The 19,725-nt window shown below is 41.0% G+C and overlaps 1 protein-coding gene across 6 annotated transcripts in view; it reads right to left on the minus strand.

Annotated features, from left to right (window-relative positions):
* PELI1 (pellino E3 ubiquitin protein ligase 1) overlaps positions 1–19,725 on the minus strand; it is a 45,029-nt gene that overhangs the window by 15,321 nt on the left and 9,983 nt on the right. The window contains exon 2 of one of the 6 annotated variants that reach the window (XM_071582052.1): positions 17,091–17,256. The exons of 3 other annotated variants lie outside the window; for them this stretch is intronic. In XM_071582052.1, the coding sequence (XP_071438153.1) occupies positions 17,091–17,145 (55 nt within the window). In that variant the 5' untranslated portion in view covers positions 17,146–17,256. Of the gene's footprint in view, positions 1–657; positions 719–3,350; positions 4,165–17,090; positions 17,257–19,725 lie in introns of those variants that run through there. 2 more of the 6 variants (XM_071582055.1, XM_071582058.1) reach the window with 2 other exon arrangements.

Genomic DNA, 19,725 nt, shown 5'->3' on the forward strand with positions numbered 1-19,725 from the left:
ACCAGACAAGTTTCCTGTGACTGCAAGATCAGAAACCAAAATCCTCTCAACACATGTACAGTATTTCAGCACTGCATATTCTCTTCTCATAATCTCAAATAAAAAAATCTTGATTTTCAGATTTAAACAACCAAAATACCAAAGTTAAAGTCACTGTGAGACACAAATGAGCCATGCAGAATACCAGTCTCTCAAGATGAAGATATTTGCAAGCATGGAAGTAGAAAGAGGCAATAAGTAATCAGAGAGAAATAAAAAAACCAAACAAACAACCAAACCAACCCAAAGTAATTCCCAGCAGACAGATTTCTTATTTGGGTTCCCATCAAGTCCAGGTTGCCAAGTTTCACAAACAATATCCAGGTTGTTACTGATCTCCACTGGTGCGAGCAACAAGGAATGAGCTCTTTCAGAAACACAGTGTTGCAAGACTGAGACAGAGGTTGAGAAATCACTTTCTTCTATGTGATGGTTAAATCACCACTGGAAAGTTACTCTTCTTTAACTGCTTTTCCTATCAACCTTTTTGTAAGCTTGTTCTGAAAGTTTTTACTGAAGTGATCGCTGGGTAAAAGAGCATGTATTTATCAACCATAGTTTTCACAATTCTTTCAGTTTCCAGTTAAAAACAAGTTCACTTTTCCTTCACACACATACCTGCAATTTTAGGATCAGTAGGTTTATACTCCACTTTCAAGATTAACCAGGTCCTGTCCACAGCTTGCACCCTTCACTAGAGACACACAGGGAAGGTGTAGTGATGCAGTTAGGCATTTGAATTGCACTATCACTTTAGATCAGTAGCCATACACTACCTTTATAAGGAAGGAGAAATAATTTTCTTTCTAGAAAAGGGAGCTTTCCAACACAAACACATCCCTCCCCCCCAAAGAAACCCAAGAATATGCCTTGGGAGTTTGGAAAAAAGTCGGTCCAGCCTTCTGCTTTTGTATGGCTCATTATTTCCTTGGTCTATACTGTACACCTTTTCTTTTATAACTCAGAGTAAGCTCAGCCATCCACTATACACAAACGAGTGTCTTATGATATGAAAGCATCAAAAATAAGACAACAAGGCCAAGCTCTGAAATGAGCAAGCAGCCTCTCCTGGCACAGGATACCAAGCATAAACCAATGCAAACAACTATCAGATACTGTGCCTTGAGAACACGTGTAAAAACTCAATAGAGGAGTTTTTCATTCTCATAAACAGAATGAAAGCATCTTTTTACCATGGACATCTGCCATTAGCGGGTTGGTCATCCTGGAAACAAGTCATGCAAGAGTCAGAGCACACACATACACACACAAAAAAAAAAGTCTGTTGTCTGTAGACACATTCAAAGGGGCATGTACTTGATACTCAAGAGTAAAGCTACTGTTTTGCTCCAAGGCTACAGCTAATTTTTTCCAGTCTAAGAAACAGCAGTTTTGGTCGCATTGGCATCCAGCATCCTGCTTCAAGTTCTGTTCCAGCCTCAGAAGCAAGTCTGAGCTGTCCTCAGCAATTTTAGGAAAGATAGGAACAGTGCCATGAGGACAAGCAACCTTGCTCAATGAACAAGGGACATGTTTTAGAACAGGACTTCTATTATAAGTACCTGTATGAAAATCTGTACTTTAAGATAGTACTCAGAAATAGCATTCCTGTTCAGAAGATGGAAAAAAGCCATCTAAGTACAGGGGCCTGATTTCAATCAAACCTCTGCTAACTTTAGTTCTCTTATTCTGAGCTGCCATTGATGAGATGAGAATGTGGTTGGGTGTATTAAACCTGGAAGATTTATGTAACCAGTAACGATCCACTCCAACAGACTGACAAAAATCAATTCTAAAAAACCCTCAAATTTAAAAATCCAGCTTTTTTTTTTTCAGTTATGAAAAAATAACAGCTGATCCTTCCCTGAGGAAACCACGGTAGCCTCCTACGGGTTATAAATGATGTAATTCAGACTGCGTGTGGGAAGCCAAAAACATTTGTCTTTTAGCACAAGGTGTCTATTTTAAAGCTGTCACCACAACATTATCTCTATCCTTAATTAGCTGAGAGAAGTTCTTCACCAGTTCAACTGCTACATTTCCACACAGTCTAAACCCCCCTGTCACCTCTGTCCTCATGTCAGCTTTGGGGTGTAGTAGTGACAATGCACAGCCCCTCCATCAGCCCCACCTGTGGCACAAGGGCCAAACCCCACAGGTTGGACTTGCTCCAGCACCTGAACTACCTCTCAAAGTTACACACACAAGCTACTTCAGAAGGTCAATTTGCAGCTTTCTCCATGAGGTTTTGGCTGCACTTGCACTTCATCTGTTACTACAAACTCTGTGTGCCACGTTAAAAAAGGCATAGTTTTGATTTCATTTTAATTTCACCCAGATTATCAAATGAAGATTATTTATAACCTGAAGAAGTCATAAAACAATACCACATAGAGCCAAGATGGGAGAACATCAGGTGTTCAGTACCTATAGCACTTGTATCTTGAGGGAGTGCCTTGCAAAAGTACAAGCAGGAGAGAAAAAGAAACTTTGTACACTACAGGTACCATGTGGCAGAAGTATGGGTCTCATACAGAGAACTCTGCAGTTAGAGACCTTTAAAATTATCCTCTCTGCTACAGTTGGACAAATTGCACAGTGTTACCTTAAAAATAAGCAACCCCAACTTCCATTTTGAGTCAGTGACAAAAGCAAAACTTCCAAAGAGTTTAGACCAAAACAGAGGTATCTTATTTTTAAGAGGGCTGTTACACAAATCAATAGAGTTCGATGAATGAATCCAGGAATATCTACTGTCTGATGCACCTGTACTGGAATACACAGCTGAGAAGCCTGTGCTTCAAAAAAACCACAATGACTTCTTGTTCTACATGTCTGAACGCTACAGTTTTGCTTTTTATGAGCCTCTGACTTCCTGATGAGGCAGTTCATGTACCAAAGTATCTGCTAAATAGGTGCTCCTATTACACTAAAGCCTTTTAGAATAGCATACTACACCCTCTTGCAAAAGTAGGAGTTACATTTAAAGCCTCTTTTTCAGTTTAGACAACACAAATATTTAACAGCTCTGTGAGAGATTTCCCCCAGGTAATGATGACAGTTTCAAGGCATCTTGCTCTGCACCCTAAAAATGAGAAGTCGCTGGCACTTCCTACAAGCATTTATTATCCTGTGCACTTTGAATGGCTCTTCCCCTCCGAGGAGGAAGGGCAGGCTGCAGACACACAGCCTGCTTTCAGATTGCCTTTCCACCACATCACTGAAAGCCACTGCAGCTGAGGAGGCTTTTGAAGAGAGACTGAAACAATAGCACATTAAAGGGGAAAACCGACAAAATGCAGAGCACTTACCGGGATCTTCGTGTCCTTTCAGTATTTCTACACAGTAGAGATGATAAAAACCAAACCCTTGGATCTTGTTAAAAACCAGCCGAAATCCACCAACTCCTTTAAACCTCCAGCAACCGCCAGACTGAGTGACTGTGCTCTCTGAGCGCTTTTACTTCAGCTGTGGGTAGCGCCTTGTGCCTACAGAGGGGCTGGCTCTGCCTTGCGTAAGCTGGGTAAACACTGCTGCACCACACGGCATTGGCTAACGGCAGAGCCGGCATCCTGCTCCCGCTACATCATTCATCCATCCCCGGCCCCAAAAAGGGAAAGAGGAAGCGGAGGGTGTGTTGAGAACAATACTGCGGCCCAATTGCCTGGCAGCTCTGTGGTTGAGGTTCTCAGAGAAACACTGATTTATTTCCTTCTCTTACATAACTGTACCCATGCATGATATACCTTTTCTTTTTCTTTTTTTTCACCATCATTTATTAGCCCAGCTAGCTTTCCTCACCTCCCACACAAAGAGCAATTTCTTAATACAGTGAGAATTATACCAGCAGAAACTCTTCAGGCGTTGCTACCTCCGTTTTCACTAAGGCTGTAGAATCTGACACACCACACACCCGCAGGCACCACCTGTGGCCAATGATTCTACAACAGCTCATTCCTGTAGGATGCACGTTTAGAAAGGCATATCTGCACGTTCCAGACCAGGTTATGAGCTCATTTCTTATTCCATCAACATCGAAATCACTGCATCAAGCCAGTGGGTGGGATAATTTAAATGTCTGAGCCATAAAGTGGTGATCAAGTTACCACAGCTTCGAAGTTACCACCTCTTGGAATCGATCATGCAAATGCTCCAAGGCTGCTGCAAGCAGGGTGTGACACAGTAACCTTAACCTTTACATCAAATTTTACATCACGGCGGTAGTGGGCCAAGAAGGTGTACATGGTTACCCTGGCTCAAGCAATGTGTAATATACAGGGTGACATTTCACATCTCCAAGTTCTACAAGTGACTGCTTCTGCTGCTGCTTCTGCTGCTCCCTCCTTGGTTTGCCACCTCAATTTTCTTTATGGACTGATCTGCCAACATTTTTAAAGTTGGTTTATCCACTCTGTTGTTTTTCAGCTGGATCTGTTCCCCAGTTCAGCTCACAGTATAGTCACTGGGTAACACTTAAATCTAAGAACTGTCGAAAGAGCTTTCTTGCTCATAGTGCTGTACCACAGCATAAGTGGCAACTCACAGAAGTGAGCTTCACTGCTGAGAACAAGGGGAATGTGTACCTGTTTTCCCTCTCCCTCTCCTCAGGCTGTACTCCACAGCCAGCCTTCCCCTAAGTTTTCTTACAAGATCTTATCACCTACCTGAAAAATTCAGCTGCAGAACCCCTCTCCATAGGACATTCTGGATAAACTATACATAGGCTCAAAGACACTTTTTTTGACTCCTATAATAGATTACTAAGCACAAAGGTACCCACTTTGCTCCACAGAAGCGATTGAGCCACTGCTACTGAACACTGAGAACCGCCTGGCGAAACATCAATGTACAGGTGCTCCATTGTTTCCACTCTTCTGGTCACTGAAAGAAAAATGCTCCTGAACACTGATCTGAGATGGTATGGTCACTATCACAGCTATCAGATTACTAAATTGGCCAAGGAGAAAAAACAAAACACAAAAAGCCTCAACTATTTTAACCCAAGTAATTTTGCTTATCTGTTGGTGGGCTTATTCTGTAAACCTGCTATGCCAATGCAAGTGAGGGGAGATGGACCTGCTGGATCAATCTCAACAGTAAAGCCACAGACTCATTAAGTCCCATCTTGAGATTTAAGCTGAGTCGTCCTCCCTGTCAAAAGTCAATGGCTTCACCCTACTGGCACAGGAATCTAGCTCTTCCACTGGTAAAATCCTTAAAATGGCAGGCACCTTTTGCTGGGGTAGAAGAGTCACACAACCCCACCTCCCTCATTGCATTCAAGTATTTTCTGTTTCATCCAGGCCTATATAAAGTTGACAGCTTTAATACTGTTTTAAGCAGGGCTGAGGGTTTGCTTTTGCAATTCTGTTTTAATTAAAAAAAAAACTACATCAAGATCGCATTAGTATGACTTAACACACAGATATGGCAACAAGAGTACAAAAGGTGCTCTGTGTTTAGGTATTTAACTGTAGAGATAAGTTACACTGGTATGACCACTTCTAGGTTGCATTACTTTTCTCATACAAGTTGTAACACTTGTACTGTTTCAAAAGCATTCATCCTGAAAAGCAGAACTTAAAGAACCATTTGCTTCTAGAGGTCCTTTATTTTCTCATTTTACAGAGGCAGCTGTTCAGAGTTCAGGTTAATAAGCTTGTGGATTACTTTATGCCGCAGCCACCTAAGAAGCTACAGAGCGAGCAGCTGCAGGTGGATATGCCCCACCCAGCCTCCTGTAGCTCACAATCCTACTGCTGAGTCCTACCTGCCTTCCTGTTAGTGACCCACTGTATTCTGGAGAAAAGGCTCCTGCCATCAGGCAACACCACACAATGTCCTTTTCATAGCTAATCAAGCCCCATCTTAATGCAGGATTTTTGAGGGTTTATTTTGCCCCTGGCACACTGATACGTGGTTGCCTCTGAATCTCACCCTCCAGACTTTTGTTTCCCTGCCTGTGTTTACTCACAGCCATGCTCTACTCAGCTGTTCTTAAGTCAACACTGTCCCTCACTTTTATGAGGAGGAGGGTTTAATGATTTTCACTCCACACAAGACCCATGCTCTGCCTTGTGTACTGGAAGCAAATGCCTCCAGTGCGCTGTCGCTAGGCAAGCCATCTGATTTCTCCTGGAGCAGAGATACCATGCCAGACTAAAACAATGCAATCTGTAGCCCAAGATATCACTGCTAATTTCATGAAGTGATGCTGAACTGCAGGGGAGGTTCTTTCCTTGAAATTAAAGAAATAGAGGGCTGTATCGTCATGTTCTCCTATCTGACTCACGAGCAGATGCTGTACAGTTTGATACAATTACGTGATTTCACATGACATTCAACATGAGCTTTAAAGAGGAACACATTTCTAGCTGCTCCAGCTCAAAAGACAGCCTTACAGACACAGGCAAAGGGCAATGCCATGGCCTCTGGTGTCCACACTGCCCAGAAGCCTGAATGGCAAGCTCTTCATCCTGGAGTTAACCTCGTCAGTGTATTACTACCAAATTCCAAACTAGACGTTTTAAACAGCTGTTGATAATTTTATTGAAGAAAACAGGCAGGGAGGGGAATAAAAGCCCCACACAGGATAAGTGCTTAAAATTGCTGCACACAGGGTATATAAAAACTGAGCCCAAAGGAAAGAAAACACTGGGAAAAGGGAGCAAAAATGTGGAAGATCAGGACTTCCAATGGTCCCAAGGGAAAAGTAGGCTTGTACACTCAGTACTGAATGCTGAACATGCACTATACACCACCTTAACTTTTCTTCCCACAAAGTCAGTGGCTGAACTCTGATCAAAGCAAACAATATCCAAGAAACCCAAATATTTCACGTATTGCAAAGCACTGACACTGTTATGAGGTTCCCAGAAGCCTAACCCCAGGTGCATGAGGGAAGAAGAAAGAAGGGAAGATTACTGACTTACTAGCCCCATTAATCTTTTATTGTGTTACGTCACATGTAATCTCTCTGCAAGGAGTTCCCATGTTATACAGTTAATAAAAAGTCATACTACAGTGTTTTAAGGAGATTATGGAGGGGGGAGAGCAGCCTGAAGCCAAGAACATGCTATTTAGAGTATACAATAGAAATGTTAATCAAATAATCTACAGGAAGACGAGAAGGGAAGGAAATGACCTAATCCTCTGCACTACTGTGTGGTGGCTTATGGTGAGAAGTAAGAAAATTCTTGTTAGGGCTGAGCAAACAAAGGTCCATTGTTAGAGCTAAAGCTTCCAGATACGAACCCTTTTCTGCATCTCAAGTTTCTGTGACATGAAGGGTAGATGGTACTTTAAGAACTCTTCTACACTGACCACTTCTGGATGGGGTAGGAGAGACTAATTAGATTTGCAGGACAGCTGAGTAAAAGATCCAAACAGAATCTCAAGTTATCAAGGCACAACAAATGCTCCTTTCAAATGGATTTGCCAACTCTAAAATGTCTTTCATCCAACCATGGTGATCCCTAAGCAACTGTGGAGCAATTTGTCACTAAAGCAGCCTGCTCACACAGAGGCAACAAGTCACCATGCTGCAGAGAGGCATTTCCCATGACACTAGTCACACTTTGCCATCAGACAAACCTAATGAGCATTTCTTATGAAGTTTTGTTTCACCCTTACATCTTTGTTCAGTTCTGGGCCCCTCATTTCAGGAAAGATATTGAAGGGCTGGAGCAGGTCCAGAGAAGAGCAACAAGGCTGGTGAAGGGACTGGAGCACAAGTCCTGTGGGGAGACGCTGAGGGAGCTGGGGGTGTTTAGCCTGGAGAAGAGGAGGCTCAGAGGTGACCTCATCACTGTCTAGAACTACCTGAAGGGAAGCTCTAGCCAGGTGGGGGTTGGTCTCTTCTCCCAGGCACTCAGCAATAGGATAAGGGGGCACGGGCTCAAGCTCTGCCAGGGGAAATTGAAGTTGGAGATCAGAAAAAATTCTTTCCAGAGAGAATAATCAGGCATTGGAATGGCCTACCCGGAGAGGGGGTGGATTCCCCATCCCTGGAGGTTTTTAAACTGAGATTGGACATGTCACTGAGTGCCATGGTCTGGTAAACGGACTGGAGTTGGACCATGGGTTGGACTTGATGATCTCGGAGGTCTTTTCCAACCCAATCGATTCTATGATTTGTGTGCCTGTTCTTCAGATACACCATGGAAGCCCTTCTACTCATGGACAGCCTGTCATGGTCAATCAATATCCCATTCTACAGACTGCAAAAAACAATTGGCCCTGTGTCTTCAGTTTGATCTCTGCCTTAGTAGGCACACATGGCTTTTAGCACTGTGCCAACTCAGTAGTTTCAACTTCCTAGGGGACAGATCCCCATCAGGAAAAGTGCACACAAGATTTCCGATCCTTGGACTGAGAAGATATTTCATTGTTAACCTTACTAGTAGCTGAAGGAATCTCAGGCAGGAATGAAGAAACACCTTCATGACAGCAGCACTACTGACTTTTACATGCCTATCTGTTCTCAAGAGGCTGAGTCAACTCCTTTCCTCATAAGGGACTTCACAGAATCACAGAACAATTCACGAGGTCATTTAGTCCAACCTCCTGCTCAAAGCAGGAATTGGCTGTCCAGATATGGAGCTATCATTGCAAGAGATTGGGAGCTTAAAGTATGAAACGGCCTCTCGAGACACACATTCCCTCAGGAAACAGGAAAGGTGTACTGAATGCTGGAGAACAGTGGATGACAAGCAGTCTGGCAGACCAGCCTGGGGTTTTGTGTTCATTTACAGCACTCCTATGACTGCTGGATTCAACATTTGCTTCAAATAAAACAATTCACAAAAACTACTGCACCAAAGATTGTTTGGGCTGATTAAACATTTGAAAGGCTGAGACCCACAAGTGTTTTAGAAGAGCTTCACAAGAGAAATGCTGCCCAATAAGCAGTTCAACATAGCAACTGTTGCCTAAGTAAAACATTTGGGAATTTCGCTGCTCTCAAGATGGTGGTGTGGCTTAACCCCAGCCAGCTACCAAGTATCAGCTTGTTCACACCTCTCCTGGCCCCTTAGGATGGACAAGAGAACTGGGGAAAAAAGGTAAACACCTCAGGTTGAAATGAGAACAATTTAGTAGTTGAAATAAAGTAAAATAAAGCATAATAAGGGAAAGGGAGAGAACATAAAAGGAGAAATGAAATCCAAGAAAGTGATGCACAACATAATTGCTCAATCACCCACTGACTGATGCCCAGCCCATTCCTGAGCAGTTGATGGGACCCTCCCAGCCAACTCCCTCCAGTTTATATACTGGGCATGACGTCCTGTTGTATGGATTATCCCTTTGGCCAGTTCGGGTCAGCTTTCCTGGCCATGCTCCCTCACAGTTTCTGTGCACCTGTTCACTGGCAGAGCATGGGAAATTGAAAAGCCCTTGATTTAGAGTAAGCAGCGCTCAGCAACAACCAAAACATCTGTGTGCTAACATTATTCTCATCCCAGATCCAAAACACAGCACTGTACAAGCTACTAAGAAAATTAACTCTATCCCAGCTGAAATCAACACAGCTTTCTAAAGTGCTGCCTGAAGCATCAAATGTGCTCAATTCCTAAAAATTGATGACTGAAAGAATGATAGGCAAGGCCTCCTTCTAAAGAGAACACACTTGTTTCCAAAAAGTTCAAACTGATGTAAGCCACCTGCCAAGTCAGAAACATGCAGATATAGCTGCACCAGGCTTCCTTCCAAGACAGTAAACCTGAGTTTCCCAGGTACCTGGAAAAAACAATTGTAAAAGATATTTTTTTTTAGGGTCACTACTGGTTCAATTAACCTCGACTAGCACTTTCTCAAAGAATTTTTTAGCTGTTTTCCTGCCATCGTTTGTCATCAGGACTCAGATTCTCTGAGCTTCATGTATTATGGTTTCCCTTAAATACAGAAAGGGAGGCCCAACTTGAATTAATTTCCAAGATGCAGTTTTTGTACTTGCAAAGCCTTTAAGGTACCTGGCAGCAGAACCAGCTGAACCTGCAATACCAGAAATTTTTCATTCCCACAAAGCCAGATCATTTGACCATGGAGTTCTTCAGAGAATGTTAAGACAGACAATTGCTAGAAGTAGTAACACTTTCAGTGATGAAAAACATCTTTGCCTCACTTTCAATGATGCAAAACATTTCATATAGATTAGTAAAAAAAAAGGACGAAAAAAGTATTCAGTTGTAGAAATTCAGTTATTACTGGCTGTGTCCCCACTCTCACATTCCAGGAAAAAATATTTCAGGGGGGACAAAGCTTAAGAACTATTAAGTACAGTTTCTAATCAATTTACAAAAGGATCACACAAAAAGCATCTCTTAAAAGAAGGCAGATACATTTTCACTCAAAGAGATTGTGAAGCACAAAATCAAGTTTATCAGTTTCCCTCTGCTTCATCCTAAATTCCTAACCACATTGTTATTATACTCTCAACACTCACCATTTCAACTGTAGACCATCTGCAATTCTGGTAAAAAAAGTGCTGGATAACCTCCAAATGGCCTCCTCACCCCTGCATGTGAATGTCCCAAGTCTGTAGTTCACACCTGAATATTTTGTAAGTAACTGCTAATAAAATATCATCTTACCATATTCCTCCTCCTCACTTCAAACTCCAGGCAGTCTTTATATAAGGTACAAAACTTGGCTCTTTCTAAAGGTATCACCTCCAGCACTCACATATAAAAGTGTATGACCTACATAGCTCTGGAGAGCTGTCAGAGGCCTCCTCTCTGAAAGACAAGGGTCAGGTTTATATAGTGGCCTTTAAGGATATATTAGACTTTTATACAGAAACAGCTGGTTCTGTACCTCTGTTTCCTGTATTTCTGACATTCAGCACGTCTTTTCAGGAATATTTTAAATATTGTTGTATGAGCTCAGGCACAGAACAAATGTTACCTTAGATGATAACCTAAGAATTGATTGCTTTTCACATGCAATAGGTTTCTAGCAGAGCTATACTGAAATATGTCCAGAAACACTAAAAGCCATCTCTTAACTACTCAAGTGAACCAAGTTTTATGTTAATACATAATTAGTTTAATGTTAATACATGAATACAAAACGAACTTTTTGTACCCTTCAGTGTCCATGTTCATCACTTCTACAGTCAGCAATTCAAACAGGACAGTTAAAATACCTCCTCATGTTCGACCACCTACCTGCTCCCAGTTACTGCTCAGAGAAAAAAAATCCCATGCTAGTCAATTATATCTTTTTTTTTCCTTTCTAATCCCATGGGCAATGCATGATTTAGCATATCTAGACAGGCATAATACTTTGCTTCCTACACGTCTAATCCAATTTGGATAAGAGGTTTGCTGCTTATAAAAATAAACAGGCAGTTGCACTTTATGCAGGCACTGACACTTAACAACAAAAAGGTCATTCCCAAAGAGTAGTAAGAACTCAGTGCTAGAGATGGCACCCCTAAATTCTACTCCTTGGTTGAGGCAGGAATTCAGTTGTTTCTTTACAGATACAAGAGAGAGTTGGTAGGTACTCTTGACTCTTGTCACATGCAATGTTTGGCATTATTGTGCCAAATATATTCTCACCAGAAAAGCCCAGGACAGACACCTCAACCATGGAGATGGAGCTGTACTATTTCTATAGGGACCCAAGGGACCTTGGTCTGACCACATGGTCCAGTTTTATTTAAGAGCTAAGGAGATCATTACACTCAACATTTGACTTACAGTTGGAAGTTTTCAAGGTGTCACTAGTCTCAAGTTTTCAATTTGCTATGTACATAGAAAACGTTGCCTTCAAGTAAGATAAATTCAAATAGGAGAAAGTGTGTAGAACTTTAAGTTTCCTTCCAAAAAAATCCCAAAACCAAAAAAATCCCCCAAACCCCGTGCTTAAAGCTGTATCTTGGCCAGGGCTCAGGTTATCTGTACATATCAGCTCATATTTCAAAGCTGCCTGAAGAAGTACCCAAAACAAATGTAGTTGAACAGTTAAAGACTGAATTAGCCCAAGCATGAAAGAAAGTCTTCATTTCTTTCTCATTTCAGGCATTTCTCTGACATGCAGAAGTATCTTAACACTTGCAAACTCACTTCCAGCAGTGACCTTGGCTTTGCACTTTGTACCTGTATGCACTGACAGGCAGGCTTTAAGCAGCAAAGAATCACTTGTTTTCTCTCACAGAAAAATTTTTCCATTCAGGAAATAGGAAACACCATTGGGCAAATATACTGAAAAGAGCATACAGCCACAAAAAATGGCAAGTTTTGACAGCACCATGACCAGGCCATTTTTGAACAGTACCAGATAATCCAGAACAGAGTAGTACTTCATAGAGTTTGGAAATAAATTTCACATGATTTACAGCATCACTTATTTATTAACCAAATTGACTGGTTAATATAGTATGTATTTCTTCCTTTCTGGACATTGAGAAAAGGATTGGGCAAAGCCTCTAGCTTAACCCATGGTGTGCACTCCACATACCTACACTTCGGTACCTTCAATTGCACTTCTAAGCACCACGGAAATCTGAAGTCCCTGAGTTTTTCTAGTACAGCAAAGTTAACAGCAATAATCTAGTCTGGAAGGGCTGATTCTCTTGCCTCTTGTCAGTCAGACATTCAGAACAGAGTGTTTATTCCAAGAAAGCTGGCTCTTCAGAAGTAATCCTTGCAAGTTTTAGGGGTAGATCAGCCCTCTCTGGACTGACATTGTTTATGAACATTGCTTCAAATTACTCACAGCTGCTCACACTGAGCACAGCAGTGCCTCGTTCTCACGCATGCAGAAAGGTTCACAGAAGTCCTGCTCACATTCAGTTTGCAGCTTGTCATTAGTTACTCTTCTGCTTAGGGATGTCTCCTGCCATCCCTTTGTGGAGCAGAACACTCAGAAGGTATGAACTGTCACAGGCACACGTTAAGAAGTCACTACCCAGTCCTGGCAGAGATGTCTGACACGTTCAAGTTTCTGGACCAATGCAAATTCAAAGTGAAAAAAAACCACCAAAACCCAAACTCAGCTAAACAAACACTTTAGGAATAGCATTCGTGTAATTAACTATTCACCAGACATACTAAAAAAACTAAAGAACTTCCAATACAGCAAAATCATTGGAGCCAATTTAACTCTAAACAACCAGTATGAGTTTACGAAGTGTCAGGAGAGTGGGACAAAGGCTCTGAGTTTGCCAGGCCAATCAGCGGAGCTGCCTTTAGCACCAGGTATTGCCTCAATACAACTCAGTGGCAGGAGTTTTATTTCGAATTTCTAAAAGAGATTTTCAAGCATGCTCAGTCTCACTTCAGCAACATCAACCCCAGCTGTAGAATATATATTCTCTAAACATAAAGGAAAGAAAATACTTTCTCTGGCTCTGCAGCCACTGTTGTACCTAAACTTTTCAAAACACTGAAGTCATTCTGTACTTTTAGCATTTCACTGATGGAATTGTGTGGATTACACGTCCCCAAAATAAACTTTGAACTATGCAAATAAACACAGCACTGTCACAAGCTCGCCCTCCTCTACTCTCTGTTTTATAACACACATTCCTTGTCTGCAAACATGACTGCTAGGACAAAAAGAGGCAAGGTCAGGTACACCAAAACACTGTGAAGTGTTATCAATACCATACAATGTTACAAAAGCAATGTGGGGAGTATATCAGCTCCAGCAACTTTACTAGTTTCTGAGGTGAAACATTTTTCTTTTAGTAGTCCTTCCAAGCTGAGGCTTTTTTAACTTGTTAGAAGGGATGAACTTTATTGTCATTATAGAAAAATTTTTAAAAGTCAACAATAAAAACAGGCAAGCACAAACCCCAATTTTCTAAAAAAAGAAAAATGATAGTCTTCATTTTAGAATCAATCTGTGGTCTAAGCTCTAATTTTGAAAGTACAGTTTAATAACATGGCGTGAATGAACTTGTGTCAGTAACTTTAGATATACACCTATTTAATTTTCATTATATTTAAAATCTAACAGAGTTATAGTAGCTATCTCATACCAGAAACAAGATACACTTTTTTTAATTACTTAAAAGACTGATGCAAATACCATAGCCCAAAATGCAGATGGGTAACCAGTGACAGAAAGCTTCAGTCCTGAAACTGTTTTGCTTGTTTTAGGTCCTGCTTCTTAAGAACAGGACTGAACCTAACATGAAGGGGTCAGGTTTAGGAATAACTGGGTTTCTTCTCATATCTAGTCCTGTCTTTTCAGGCCATCCTCCCTCATATGAAAAGGTTAATACATCCTCACAAGTTACTCACTGACTCTTTTATTAACACGTTTAAATAAATGCCTCTGTTTCCCATGGTACGTGTTCCTTCATTTTGGATATAGAAGTCTACCTAGAAATTGTACAAGAAAAAGAAAGGCTGCAATGCTCACCTCCAAAGCAATACCAATAAGGTCACATACACTGAAGTAGCAAGACTTATCTTTTACCAGAAAAAAAAAAAAAAGGTCCAGAACACAAAGGTTAAGCAAAGATAACAGAAGACCTAATACAAAGGGGCATTGAAATATTACAATCGAAACTCCCAGCAGCCAACTGAAATGAAAGATCATAAGAAAAGCTTTCTTGTTAATCGAAAGCAACATGAAGTCTTTTTCTGACCACAAATGCACAGAGTAATCCAAACCAGCTCCAGTGTAAAGAAGACTGAACCCTTTGACAAAACTTCAGCCTTTCAGACAACTGCTTGCAAACTCAACATGTTCTAAAGATGGTTTTTACTGTGGCACAAATGAAGACTCTCTAATTAAATTTTAAAAAGTAAAAATACTTGCAGCCTATAAGTTTAGCCCAGACTGGAATTCTGCAACAAGATCCTCTTCCTTAAGTGTCTTTTTAAAGCGTGCCAAAACCATTAGTTAAAAGGATAATCTAAATAAAGCCATTGTTAAAAAAATAAAACTACATCATATCATGGCTAGAACAGCTAAGGAACTGGTCAGGGAAGAAGGATTATTTCCTGGCACAGTAATGAAGCAACAGACTGAGTTCTCTCTCTTTCTTTTTGTTATTATATTTAGCCTTCCCAATGTTTTCCAGAAATAAAACTGAGGTTTTTAACTCATTTGATTAACAGATGATCAACTGTACTGAGCAGCAGGACTTTGTTTCCATGCAAAAGAAGTAAAGGCATGCTTAGCAAGGAAAAGAAAATGAAGTTCAAATTCTGTTCTTCTTCATCTACCAGGTCAACTCACCAAACCTGATAATTAAGCTCAATTATTCAAGTGCAAGTAAGGATTCAGCTACACCAGAGGCAACTGAATTCAGCAGCATAAGCAAGATCACTATCAGCCTAACTAAGCAAGACTGTACTGGAGCAGATCTTGGCTGGACACGTAATTTAATTCACCACTCTGATTTTGGATAAGCCCCAGACCCTTAGAATAATTACACTGTGTCAGAGACAATGCGCAGTGTCAGTTATAGTATTTAAGTTGTGTATTGTTTGTCTGAAGAGATGAAGCACTTAAATGCCAAGTACCTTCCAGCTTCAACTGTGTGCTTCACAGCTCTTCCTAAGAGCTTTTTGCAAGTGTTTTGGGCCTACATACAAGTACTTGACCATGCTAAGTCCTCTCTGACCCACTGTGCTTCATTAGAAACTGCTTCCTAATGCACCTTCCTATGAGACCCTGAAGTTGATAAAATAAAGCTCTAACAGCTACACTACTATCAAAGCTCCAGACCACACTGCACTATCTGTTGAGTTTCCCCTAGAAATACACTGGCAGAGTCAAGGAATTTTGGAGTAAGAATTCACTCATGATAGAAACTTGACAGAAAAATTGAGAGGCACAGTGGAATACAGAGCTGATCAGAAACTAAAATAAATATGCAGATGAGTTCAAGTCAGCAAACTCATGTGAAATAAATAATAAAGAGCTGTTTCCCATACCTGAAATATTTCAGGCTGTTAACACCAATACTGACTGAACATAACCAACTTCAGGACTTCGGCAGTTGAAACACAAATAGCAGCTATTGAAGTACTGATACCTTTGATCATGAAAAACATTATTATCATTAGCATCTCATGCCTATTTGCTCCAATCCCCTGAGATGTAAAATGAAACTATAAACATTTTCAAAGTTATATGCCAGAAGTCCTCTCACTATTAATCACACCCTTTGTACTTGAGGTTGTAGTCTCAATTTCACCAGCATTAACTCCATTTGAGAACTGGTCTAAGCAAGGAAAAGCTGATGTTCTCACACCACCACATTACTACTTGGGTTCAAGCAATAATGAGAAGAGGCAGCAGCTGTTGTCCTCAAACCAAGGAGAAAGAAGAAGCCACAGATACATTCACAGACAAAGCTATGGAAAGCAATGCAGGAATTTTAAGCCTACCACATCAGAAGGATATATAGTCAGTCTAATAACAAAACTTAGGGCACAGCTCCCTGAACCTCTTAGAAAACTCCCTCAATTAATTCGTTTCTCTTGAGTTAGTGAGAAGACTCAGCTCATGGAAAAACTCTGGTCAGCAGGTCTGAAACAAAGCCAGGCCCAGGGCTGAACAGCTCAGATCTGGGGAGGGGTTGCTGTGTGTGTGCTCAGGTCAGGGAGGTGACATGGAGAAGGCATCACTCTCAGCAGGCAGTAAGCAGTGTATCAGCTTAGAGCCTTGGAAACAACCTTAGGTAGAAATCCAATATTAGGGCATGAGAAAGTAAATTTGGTACAGCTTAGGTGTTTCACTAATATAATAATCTGCATTTTTATAAAAGGTGGGAGTGGTTGCTGTAGAGAGTTACTGCCCAGTGAACTACTTTAAGCATTCTCTTTCCATTTAAAAAAAATAGAGTGATTAGAAAACAAATACTGTTACAGATAGTTACAGCCAGACAATACTAACAGTTTGTTGTTCTACACTTGCAGCAACTAATCTCAATCAAAATCTTCAAGAGGTAAACAAAAGTTCTATTTTAAAGGAACTCCAGAAGCAGTTACTGAATTCTCCAGATGAAAAAACTGAAAAGAAGCTCATGTGCAAGTAGAAAAGTTTGTTCTTGTAGAATAACTGTGTAGATGTAAACTCACCGTGTCCAAGAACCTCGAGATTGTAACCGCTCTTCCACTTGGATTTACGATACATAACCAAAAGCCACACTCGCGGAGGGAAAATGACCTGTTGATGATGGTGGCTGTCAACAATGAGCTCAGATCAGTTTAGCTGCTAGTGCAGACAGGACAACGTTTTTCAACACTGCGAGAGAAAGTCAGAGCGAGACCACATGGTTAAGCCCCATCCACATTAGCACCATCAGCAATTGAGAGCTGTCAGCTGGAAGGGGCAGAGGTGGGAAGTCTACCTGTCACAGCCACTGAAAAGAATGGTTTGCTAGAGGTTCATCAATGTTGGCTCAGTGTCTACTGGAATAAATGTACTTTGAGAAAGGCACCAATATGATGTCTTGGAGCACAGCATATTCCCTTCTCTCCAGTCAGTTTTCCTAGTGCAAACTGAAATGCTCTGTAGTTCAAAATTATTCAGGGAATTCAGTTACCAGTCGGTTGGTTTCTGTGTGCTCAAGATTTACAGAAATTTAAGAACATGTTCTGGAACTATACTTGATAAGTCAAAGTTTTACATTTACAGAAGACTGCCAGTTGCAGGTAAGCTTTATACAAGCACTGTCAGCAGACTCCCTGGCTGTGTGTTATTCAAAACCCTGCAAAATAAAGGGTTGAAAGGGCTGGCTTAAACTTCAAACTACTTATAGTAGTAAGGGGAGCTGGACCAGATGAACTCCAGAGCTGCCTTCTAAAATAAATTCTTCTTTTCTTTGACAAACCTGGCCACTAGCACACAGGCATGAGCTCTGCATGCAAAGGCAAGCCCTATATCACAAAGCTGTTATTTATCACCTGTTCTCAACACTGCCTGAACTTAGTAGTTAACACAGAGCAGGAGCACATTCTGCAGTTAAATCATTTTAAGGTGGCATAAAATGCCACTGCCTGCAAAAGCAGCAGGACCTGCCTGCCCCTTGCAGTCTGGTAACACAAGGTTTGTGCACAACCATGATTCACAGATTCACACCCCAATCTGCTTCTCAGCTGGATTTACTGGTGCCAAGAGCACCTGAATAAAGGACAGGAACAGAAAGCTGGGACCACCTTTCACATGACTTTGTGTTCATTTCCAGGAAAAATAGTGAAATTATGTGTTTTTAAAGGCATAGACTAATTAATAGCAAGATAACAGGAAATAAGTTTGTTCCTGAATAGTACTTAAAAGCTGTGTTTAATCTTGAAAAACAAAGGGACTTAACTATTCCCACTCTTAACTCCAGAGCTAATTTTGTTTTCTTTACACTCACTCTTCTATTCCAATTGTTTTGTTCCTTTAGGTAACAGAAGCTACATTGATCAGCTGCTTAGTACAGCAATAATCTTATTAGCATGCATTTTGAGTTAATACTAAGCTTATATGAAGGATGTTTTAAAATTAAGCTTGAAAACAAGCCCAGTAACAGCAACAAATGAAGAACTTTAAATTCTGTCTTGGTTCCAAAAATACACTTGGAACAACCTATAGTTCTGTCTTCATCAGGCTTAGTCATTTCCTGTACATTTCTTCATAGGGCAATGTTTTTGTTACAGTTTTTACTATGTTTAGGGGTCTAGGACTTAGGACAACTGAGAGTCAAGAGGAAAACCAACACCATTAGTCTACTCAGTTCTTCAGAAATACATAGCACCAATTCTTCTTATGAGAAACAACACTAAGTCAAAAAATTGCCACAACACTTTCAGGAGGCAAAAATGAGCCATAGCTTGTCTGATAACATTAATATGAGTTACCTCCATAAGCAGTTGCTACACTAAAACTGGGGTACACTAACATTAACACATGGTCCAGTTGCAAAAATTCTTCCACCAAAAATTCCCCTGAATTGGTCATTTGGTTACATGCTGGAAAAGCATCTTTAACACTGTCTGGACAAGGGTAACCTGCAGAAACTGAACAGGCCACAACAGAGGCTCCAGGACATGAGTGGAAGGAGAAGGCAGGTGTAGGATGGAAAATAGAGTCTCTGAAGACTGTGAGATAATACCTGAAGATTGTCAAAGCTTAAGTGATACTTCCATCTTTGAGATGGAGTAGAGCCTGAAACATAAACTATGTCTGAGGACCAGACAACTCAAATTAGACTTAAAAACCATGTTCAGTACTTTAACATAAGAGTGAGGCCTAACAAAAATCACCAAGTGCCACGGTTAAGCTTACAATACAGATGAACCAGGAATTCCCACACACTTTATTACAATGGCTACTATCAAGAGGGAGTTTAGAACTCACTGGGATTTTAAGTCATTCTGTATCAAGAGACACCTCTGTTCCTCACTTAAATGCAGGTCTTTGAAGCTCTGAGCAACTTTACCTTCTGCCAGACTTGTTAAAGTTGCAAAGCAGAAACCAAAACAGGCTGTCATTTAATAAAAGGAAGCTCAGCAGAAGGAGTAAAAGAGGCGGAGGGGGAAAACCCAGGCTCCACCAAATGCCATGCTGTTCCACACCAACACAATGGAAGGGAATCCTATTTCACTCCGAGGGCTATGAGCCACCTGGCCAGAAGCCATGCTTATGCACAACTACTTGGCCCTAAGGGTTGAAAATAAAAGATGAACGGCCAAAATATGAGGCCAACAGACACAGCTGTCAGGCAGT

This window comes from Pithys albifrons, chromosome 2 (genome assembly GCF_047495875.1).
Source record: "Pithys albifrons albifrons isolate INPA30051 chromosome 2, PitAlb_v1, whole genome shotgun sequence".
Lineage (NCBI taxonomy): Eukaryota > Metazoa > Chordata > Aves > Passeriformes > Thamnophilidae > Pithys > Pithys albifrons.